Below are 9,478 nucleotides of genomic sequence, written 5' to 3'. Positions count from 1 at the left end.
GAAGCAATAAAGCGTAATATAAATGTTGACAGCGCCTTGCTAGAAGACCGAAATTGCTGCGACGGTCTATGTGTCGGGGTAGCCCAGTCTGAGACTGCTTGAGCAGTCGCCTAGGATACTGGTAACGGATGGGAGCATCCATGAACTGTGCAACTATGCGGGGGTGGAGGATTTGTACCCCAGGATCGGGGTGGTCGGTGACCACGACAGCGTCGACCCTGAGAAGCTGCCGGCAGGGCTGTCCTTGGTACCGGCGCCCAGCCAGGATTTCAACGATTTCCAGAAAAGCTTGATGCTGGTGCCCGAGAGATCGGAGGGAAGGGTGGTGATTTTCATGGAGCATGGCAAGCGGCTGGACCACCTGATGGCAAACATGGACTGCATGAGCAAGAGTAACCGTGAGATCGAATGGCACTGTTCTGACCGCACCTGCTTCGTGGTCGGGCCCAACGAGTACCGGTTCAGGGTGAAGGCTGGGTTGAAGGACATCGGGATGTCGTCTTTCGGGCACTGCCGGATGAGGACGAAGGGGTTCAAGTGGGAGGTGGACGGGGAGCTGCTGTCCTCGAGCAGCAATGAGGCGCAGTCCGAGGAGTTGTAAGTGACCGTGCTGGAGGGCCGGCTGTTCCTGTCATTCTGATCTAGAGATCTCAGCGGAGTGCCAGCACGGCCTTCTCGAGCACCTCCTTCTCGATGCGAGGGTATTTCGGGTAGGCCTGCAGGATCTTCTTGCAGATCTCGATGCACGGGATGTACTCCCGCGCTTTCAGGTAGTTGAATGCCAGTCGGAACCCGATCGACGCGCTTTTTTGCTGCGTCAGCTCGTACGCCCGGTTGTAGTGCTGGGCTGCGTCCACGTAGCTTTGCTCCTTCTCGCGGATCAGGCCCAATAGCTCTTCTGCTTTGCCGCAGCTCTTGTCCTCCCGCAGGATCTTGCGAAGCATGTCCTCTGCAGCGTCAAACTTTTGTATGGCCACCGAAGAATCCGCGCCCAGCAGCCACAGCTGCTCCAGCTCCTCGCCGTACTCCATGTCGTAGGCGTTGCCGGCCACCGTCTTCATGAAATTGCGGGCGTCAGTAGTTTTGCGGTCAGCCAGCTTGGCCAGTGTCAGCACCAGGATGCCTGGGATGTAATCGGGTCGCTTGTCAGCACAGTACATTCCGAAGGATTTCCACCATTCCCTGAGCAATCGTATCGGCCGGAACCCGCCCTGACAAGAGGTTGACCAGCCCTTCCATAGCCTTAAAGCGATAGGAGCTGGCTCGTGCAGCCATCTCCTTGAGGAAGGCGTCACAGACGCTGATGTTGTCGGGGTCGACCTCTCGCAGTTGCTCGTCGATGGCTGTGTAGAACAGGTCCTGGTCAGGGTTGAGGTAGATATCGATCATGTGCACGAGGGCCTGCTCGGCCCACTGCCCGGACTTCTTGGCCTTGTTGAACTACGCCAGGGCCTGGCGGGGGTTGCGGTTGTACTTGTGGAGGATGCCCCTGCAGAAGCACAGCCCCGAGTCGTTATAGTTGCTGGCCTTGCGCTCGGCGCGGGTGACGTACTCCTGAGCAGAGGCGATCTGGTTATTCCGCCGGAAGAATTCGATCAGTTTGGCGAGGACTGGGTAGTGGTCGGGCTTGTCGTTGAGGGTGCGCTGGAATTGCTGGACGGCCTTGTCGTAGTGGTTGGAGCGGAGCATGATCTCGGCCATGAGAGCGGAGACGGTGTCGTTGCGGGGGTCCAGCTTCTGCAGGACTTCGAGCTTGGCCTGGCACTTTTCGAGTTCGTTCTCGCGGAAATGGATGTTGGCCATCATCTCGAGGATCTCAGTGTTTTCGGGGAATATCTTGTTGGCCTCTGCCAGGAGGTTGAGCGTGTCCTCGCCGTTCTTCTCGTAGACTTACAGGTAGCGGGCTACTTTCATGTACAGTCTGCCCAGCAGCCGCTTCTCTTATTCCACGTTCCCGCCTTCCACCTTGGCCATGTCCACCACCTCCTTCTGAACCTTGCAGGCGCTCTTCAGCATCTTCCTTGCCTGGTCATTCGGCTGGAAATTGAGTGATCCCTGCTCCTTCAACTCCAGCGTCCCCAGCAACTGGAAGCCCTCGACCGCCAGCTTCATCGTCTTGAGGGACTTGAAAGTCTCACTCTGGTTGAAGAAACTCTCGACCGGCAGGATTTTCCTGGCATCTTTGAACCGCAGCAGCATCAGGTACAGCCTGGCGAGGTCGATCTTCAGGTCGATACGGCCATCCAACTCCTTCAGCTTCTGCTCGTAGAATGCGATGGCCTTCCCGTACTCGTGGGACAGTGAGTATGCCTTGCCGAGGTCTCTGATGATTCCCTCGTGATCTCGGTTCAGTTCATGCGCCTTTTCGAACACCTGGGCCGCGTCCTCGGGCTCGTTGATCCTCAGCAAGGCATCTCCCAGGAGCTTGTAGTTCTCGAGGGAGGGGACCTGGTCGATGATGTCCGAGTAGCACTTGGCGTACTGCCGACGGCTTTTCATCCGGGTCAGGTAAATCTCTGCTAGTTTTTTCTTGCCGTCCACGAAATAGGGGGAGGCAGGGGTGACTGTCTTGAGGATGGAGATCGCCTTCTTGACGTCGCCTTCTTCGAGGGCGATCGAGGCGTTTGCGATCATCACGTTCACCTACTCCTGAGTGCCCGCGAACTCCGCGATGGCGTCGTTTATAATCGCCTTGCTCTGGCGGTCCTGCTTCAAGCAGGCGTGGGTGCGGGCCAGCAGCAAAAAGATCGCGCACCGGTCCCTTTCCGAAAAGGCGATAATCTTGAAATTCGAGACGATGGGGACGGAATTGTCCTTCACCCCGGGCAGCCCATAGGCCAGCTCCATGGTGGCCAGGGCGGCCTCATGATCCTGCATCTCGAACTCGATCTCGCCCTTGATGAGCATGAACAGGGGGTTCTCACGGATTTTGAAGTTCTTGGAGATGGCCTCCTGCAGGGATTTGAGGGCGGAGGGGTAGTCGCCCTTCTTGCTGAGAGTCATGGCCTGCATGATGTAGGCCTAGTCGTTCTTGGGGTCAAGGGACAGCACCTTGCTGATCGCCCCCATCGCCTCGCCCCACCCTCCGGAGGCCAGCCTCCCTTTCGCCCTCAGCAGGTGCGCAGGCAGAAATCCAGGAATTTGCTCAATGATAGTCGCCAGCAATTTCAGTCCCTTCCCACAATGGCTATCATTCGCGGCCGACATCCCGCCGCCCAGCATCTGCCCCATGTCGATATGGTGGAAGTACAGTTCAGCAATGCTGTACAGGAAGTCGGGGTTCAGCCGCACGTAGAAGGAGAACCCTGGTGGCAACGCCTTCACAATAGCAATTTGCATGCGCAGGGTGTTGTCGATGAACTTGAGCGAGCCTGTCACGCTTTCAGGCGTGCTCGAGCGATGCACGGAGAGCAGGGCCTCGAGGTATGCGATTTCGGGGGTGCGGCCCACACTGACCGTCATCTCGTTCAGGAACTCGATCTGGCTCTCGATATCCTCGATCTCTCCCATACGGATCTTGCACTCGATCATCCCAGCAATGGTCTCTACCTTGGACTCATCAAGAGCGCCTGCCTCCTGGAAAGAGTCGTAGGCCTACTTGAGGTTTCCGAGCATGAGCTGCGCCCGGGCGTGTTCGATGAGGTAGGCGGCGTTAAGCGGACTGATGGCCCTGCAACGCGCGATGAGCTTCAGGCAGGCTTGGAGGATACGAGGATGCCTGCCACAAACCCGTATGAAAAGCTGGACCGCCTGGTGGACAAGCTCCGCATTCTGCCCCTCCTTCTTCTGCGCCAGGTCATCAAACTCGCAGATCTTGAAATAGGCCGTATCGATATTCCCCTCGCGGACCAGAAGCTGGAAGATGTAGAACTTGAGGGCCAGCAGGTTATCGGGCTGCTGGGCAATCACCCCCGCGATTGTCTCACTGAACTGCTACCATTCGTTCAGCATTATCAGCAGCTCGCACCGCTGTAGCTGCAGGGGCACGTACTCGGGGTAGTGCACTATCGCCTCGTTGACGGTCTCCAGCGCCTGCTCGATAAGCGAACTGTCTGAGGGTTTACCGATCCCAATAAGGGCGCGGATCCGGCCCAAGAAGACTTCGATGCTGGGCGTGGCCCGGTCTCTGGAGGCAAAGGTCTCCTCGTAAAGTGAGCGCGAGGCTGGCTCGTCGCCCTGGCAGAACAGGAAGTAGGCTTTCGCTAGCTTGTAATTCAACCCTGGTGATACCTTCTCCTAGAGAAGGTCCTTCGCCCGACGAGGTTCGTCCACCTGGTTGTAGAAACTGACGGCCAGCACGACTGCCTTGTCGGAGGCCTGCTTGCGCTCATCACGTTCGCGGGCGCGCAGGGTTTCGATGGCCTCCTTGTCGACGGTTGCAGTCCTGTGGTGGTAGAACATGAGGGCACTGACCACGGCGAAGGCCACGTCCCGCTTGCCCTGGACCGATGTGAGCAAGTTGATAGCCTCGTTAGTGTCCCCAAGACTGTGCAGGGCGAACCCCTTCCAGAAGACAAAAGCTCCATCCTGCAGCTTGCGGTAGGCCGCCTCGCAGTGGTCGGCCATGTTCTGCCACATCCTGTGGCGCAGGTAGAAGTACACGTAGCTCTCGGCCACGTTGATCTCGATCTGCCGGGACCTCGACATTCTATCTTTCAAAACTACGGTTTGATATGGAGGAGGGGCTCAGGACTGCTGTCCGGAAGATGGAGGGGCAGTTGCACGAGCTGGCTGCGGAGCTGGCCCGCACGATGGACTAGTAGGGCAGGCTCAGGGATGAGGTCAGGAGGGAGCGAGAGGCTCTTGAGAGGCTTGGTAAGGCCATTGCCTCCAAGGAGCGGGCTATCAAGCAGGAGAGCTAGGACGAGGAGCTGATCCGAATCAGCCTCATAAACACTCGTGCCAAAAAGCTCCTCCTCGAACAGCGCCTCAACCCACCTCCTTCTCAATCCCCCAAGCCTTCCTCGCTCACCCCAAAAAACCCCATGTAGCCTCCTACCAAAGAGGACTCTGATTCCGACGAGGAGGTGGATCTCGAAGTGATCAAGGCACGGTTCAGCGAGATGGGGGTGGACTTGGATGAGTGAGTTCGGACATCATTCACAGCGAACCTGCTTGTGTAAGGTGTAGCAGCGCAGGCTGCAGAAGGAATCGTAGCAGTTGCTGCAGCGGCCTTTGCCGGGTAGCCCGCAGACCAAGCAGGCCTTGCGACAGGGCAGCCTTGAACCCTCTGCCTTGACGGTCGCAAAGTTGGGCTGGTCCTGCTCTGCATAGCGATTGTCGCGGATCAACTTCTTAAGGTTGAATTTCTTGCGCAGCTGCTGCTCCTTCTTGTTCTTGACACGTACCTTTTTGCGGCCTGACCGGTCCTCCTCCTTCTCCTCGGCCAGCTTTTCAGGAGTCTCATACTCGTCGCTCTCAAGCAAATCCACCTTCTCTACGAACAGTGCCTCACGGCGAGCAAGACTGGCCTTGCCGATCCCCTGCTGCATCTTCTTGACCCTCTGGGAGTGTCTGGTCTTGCCCTCTCGATTCATTTGATATGCTGTTTCTATTGCTGGCGGCAGGCTCTTCCAGGATCGTCTTAGGCACCGCTACTCTTAAGGACCTCAGCCGCCCTTACTTCCTTGCCAAGGCCTATCTGACCAACCTCACCGCCACTTTCAAGTGCCAGGACTGCCCGCCCGGTGTCTTTCTCATGGCCGGCACGCTCTCGCAGCATGAGCGGTTCACCCGCCAGCCCAGCAGCACCTGCGAGTTCATGGACAGTGTCATGCCCTTCTTCCAGGAGGTGGGCTCATAGCCGATGCAAGTGGCCTTGGACTACGAAGAGTTCGTGTTTTTCTATCTGGTGGACTGCCGGTTTCGCAAGAGCTGGGCGGAAAGGATACGGTTTTAGATGAAGGTGCCGGATGACCGGTGGTACTCAGATGAGACACCAGGCGTGCCCTTCTGGCTGGCCTGCGCCTTGCTGTCACTGCCGTTCGTGATGCTCCCTAAAATCCTGCTCGAGGAGTCAACCCTGCTGTCCTACAACCCCTGGCTCTACACCTGCAGCCTCCTCCTTCGACTGCTCAGCTATCTCCTGACCTAGCAGCTGCAGCATGAGCTGGTGGGCCTGGAGCTGGCGATCAGATTGCTGGACGGGTGGGTGCAAACCACGTACTGCTACATCCTGATGATGTACGCCCGAGGCTGGAGAATCCGAGAGGACAGCACTTCGGTCGAATTCCACACGGTGGCGATCGGACTGCTAGTGCTCACAGTCACACTTTGCTACGAACTGGTGGATGTGCTGACAGACCCTCAGGACGAGTACCACCGATACGACTCGATCCACGGGCTGACACATCTCCTGCTGCGGACTATCTTCTGTTTGACCATCCTCGCCTTTGCCATCCGCTCCTATGTGGGTGCCTATAACCCTCAGAGGACGGTCTACAGGACGATCTGCGTGATCGCGGGCGGTGGGCTGGCGATCGGCTCGGTGGCGATCCTGTCATGCAGGCTGCTGGTGCAGCGGGAGTCGATGGAGCGCGTGGTGGAGGGCCTGTGCGTGGGGCAGGTGGGGTGGTGGACCCTCGGGTTCTCGATCCTGTACCGACAGGGCTCCGGCTTCAACAAATACGCCAAGGCGATCGGCTACGTCCAGCTCTAAAACACAGCGTGACCTGGATCGCAAATACTAGTGTCACCCTCTTTTGAGCCGTCGTGTCTTTTCATCGCGGGCCGAATGCTGCGTGTTCTTGCGGCGCTTCTCCTTCTTGAAGCAGTCCTTTTTGACGTCCTCCTCCTCGTCGCTGAACTTGCCGATGCTGTTGATGAAGGCCTTCATGCGCTGCTCGTACGACTCGTTCTCCCGGCCCTCGAGCCCGCTGAAGTCGCAGAAGCTGACCGATTTCTTATGCCGGGCCAGCTTTTTATCCTCGTCTCCGGAGTCCACCTCGAAGCTGGGGCCGGCCTGCCTGTTGTACTCGTTGGTGCGGTTGAACAGCTCGCCGGAGAGGTTGACCAACTCCCGGCTGTCTTCCAACTTGCGGTTGTTCCTCAGAAATGCCAGCATAAGCTCTTTCTCCTCCAACGTGTCCATGAGCTTGCGGGTGGCAGTGCGCTCCTGTTCCAGCTCGCGCCTTGCCCGCTGTGCGTCATACTGCGCCTTTAAAAGCTCGTCCTCAGCCTCGGCGGCCCTGGCCTCCGCCTTTTCGAGGGCGGCCTTGAGCCGGTTGATCTCGCTGTAGGAGAACATGAGTTTTTCTCGGGTTTCGTTCTTCTTGCTGAGGGATCTACGGTTGTCCTCTATGCCGTTGAGCACTGGCACTGACTTTTCGCTCTTTTTCTTGCGGGCGTCTGACCTGCGGCTTGGCTTTGGACTGACCCGGTCCTTTTCACCCACCTCGGTGCAGGACGGCGGTCGGTGCGACCGGTAGCGCAGCGACCCGTCGTTCATAAAAAATAACGTTCAAATGCGACGGCGAGTTGCCAGCAGTCTCTGCACAATTCCGTCCTCCGCTGCAGATTTCTCCAGCTCAATGACAATCCTCTCGTTCTCCTTAAGAATCGCGGCCAATTGACGTTTCGCCTCCTCCAAGGCCAGCCTCAGCTCCACATTCTGTCCTCGCTTTTTCTTAGCCAGGGTTTCTTTCTCCTCGTTCTCCTGCTCCAGCTGCTCGCATAGCCGCTGGTCGTTGATCAGCACTTTCTCGCACTCTCCGATATCATGGATGAGGTTGTGCTGGGCCGCCTGGCTCAGCGAGATGGAGTTCCGGAGATGGGCCAGCTCCAGACCCAGCCTGTCCTTCCGGCTCTGGCACTCGACCAGTCTGTAGGCCAGCTTCTTCTGCCGTTCCTGCTCGCTACCGATGTTTATCAGGGTCTTGTCCAACAGTTCTTTCTTCGCAACCACACATTTGTCCAGCTGCTCCTTCTGCTCATTAACGTTTGCAAGGCCTGACTCGAGATCCTGGCCGGCGTGGGTCAGGTCGCTGATCTAGTGCTCTGCCGCGGCCAGCCTGTCACCGACTGCTTCTAGGTCTTTCCTTATAGTGCGCATCTCGGTCTAGGCTGCATTGCGCTCTTGTTCGGCCCTGCGGTGGGCCTCGCCGGTCTTAGCAACGGCTGAGGCTAGCTGCTCGCGTTAGACCCTGCAGCTGTCATGCTGTGCGACAAGTTGCCGCAGTTGTAGATCTTTCTGGTCGAGGGCAGCTTTGGCGGAGCTGGCCTCACTGGCCGCTTGAGCCAGAGCATCAGCCTGGCTTTGCAGCAGTCCTCTTTTCTCAGCGATCTCTGCCAGGACCTGGTCAAGCAGCATGCCATTCGCCTGGTGCTGGCACATAAAATCCTCCTCCATGGCCTTCTGGCGCTCGAGGAGGCAGTTGACCTGCAGCTGGAACTCGCGGTTCTGGGTGGCCAGAGAGTCAGTAAGGTCGGTGTAGCCAGCCATCTCGCCAAGCTGGCGCTCAAGGCTCATGATTTCGCGGTATGCCTCTCTCTTCTCAAGCATAACGGATATAATGGGGCTCAATAATAGACGGACTTGGGCCCCGGCCCCTTGGAGACGCGGTCATACCAGACCGGCTTGGACCGGTCCTCTTTGGGCTCGTCCTTGCCCTTCCACTTCCACCCCACCCCGTAGCTGCCCGGGCCCACTCGCTCCTTGCCCTTGCTCTCGCTCCGGAACCGCTTCTCGCTCTTGTTGTAGTACCCGAACTTGCTGTAGCTCTTCTGCCGTTTGCTGGCGAACAGCGTGTAGTCCTGCGGCAGGGGATCGATCTCGCTCAGAGTCGTTTTCTGCCGTTCTGATTTGGACTTCTGCAGTTTGGAGTCCTTCTCGCGGAACGACTTGGGGTCGCCTGGTGCCTTGCGGGGGGGTTTGGGATGCTGCTGGATGTTGTACGCGCCCACCCCGGGGGTGTTAGCTGACCTGTACTCCAACTAATCCGCATACGAAACCCTTTCGAAATGGATATTTTTGGACTGCAATCGAATCTTGGCCAGCTTGTCCTTCGCCTCCTGCTCGGTCGGCTCGAGGTTGTACTTGCCGACGCCAGGGACGGTCGATGGCTTCACGTCCAAAAAGGTCTTGCGGTTGGGCCACTTAATCTTACGCGAGTCTGGCTTGCCCCACCCTTCATGGCCGAGGTACTTGTTGGCAGCAGGGATTTCCTTTTTGGAGGACATGACCTGGTCGAGGTAACTGGCGGACTTGAGGGCGCGGAGGGGAGGGGCAGGCTTGTCGAGGGCGAGCGGGGACTTGCCATGGTATTCCCTTATGACAGGCATTTCCTTGATGCCAAAGACCCGCTTGTTGCAGGTCAGGTACATCTCCTTTATGGGCAGGCTCATTTATTTATGCCAGGCTCGCATCGTGCTTTGATAATATGAACGCGGGGCTGAGTTTGTACCACGAGGCGCTTAGCTCCTGCTTTGGCAGCGTCAAGTCATTCCTGGCTGATAAGACTGCGGTGCCTCAGAGGGCGGT

At 57.8% G+C, this 9,478-nt stretch overlaps 1 protein-coding gene across 1 annotated transcript; it reads right to left on the bottom strand.

Moving 5' to 3' along the window:
• Positions 1–5,096: 5,096 nt before the first annotated feature.
• Positions 5,097–5,537, bottom strand: LOC127594948 (zinc finger HIT domain-containing protein 1-like). The gene has a single exon (XM_052056675.1). The coding sequence runs from the start codon at positions 5,535–5,537 to the stop codon at positions 5,097–5,099; it is 441 nt and encodes a 146-aa protein (XP_051912635.1).
• Positions 5,538–9,478: the final 3,941 nt, after the last annotated feature.

This window comes from Hippocampus zosterae, unplaced genomic scaffold, assembly GCF_025434085.1.
Source record: "Hippocampus zosterae strain Florida unplaced genomic scaffold, ASM2543408v3 HiC_scaffold_330, whole genome shotgun sequence".
Lineage (NCBI taxonomy): Eukaryota > Metazoa > Chordata > Actinopteri > Syngnathiformes > Syngnathidae > Hippocampus > Hippocampus zosterae.
The sequence above is the reverse complement of the archived record's forward strand: the minus strand, read 5'-3'. Positions and strand labels throughout refer to the sequence as shown.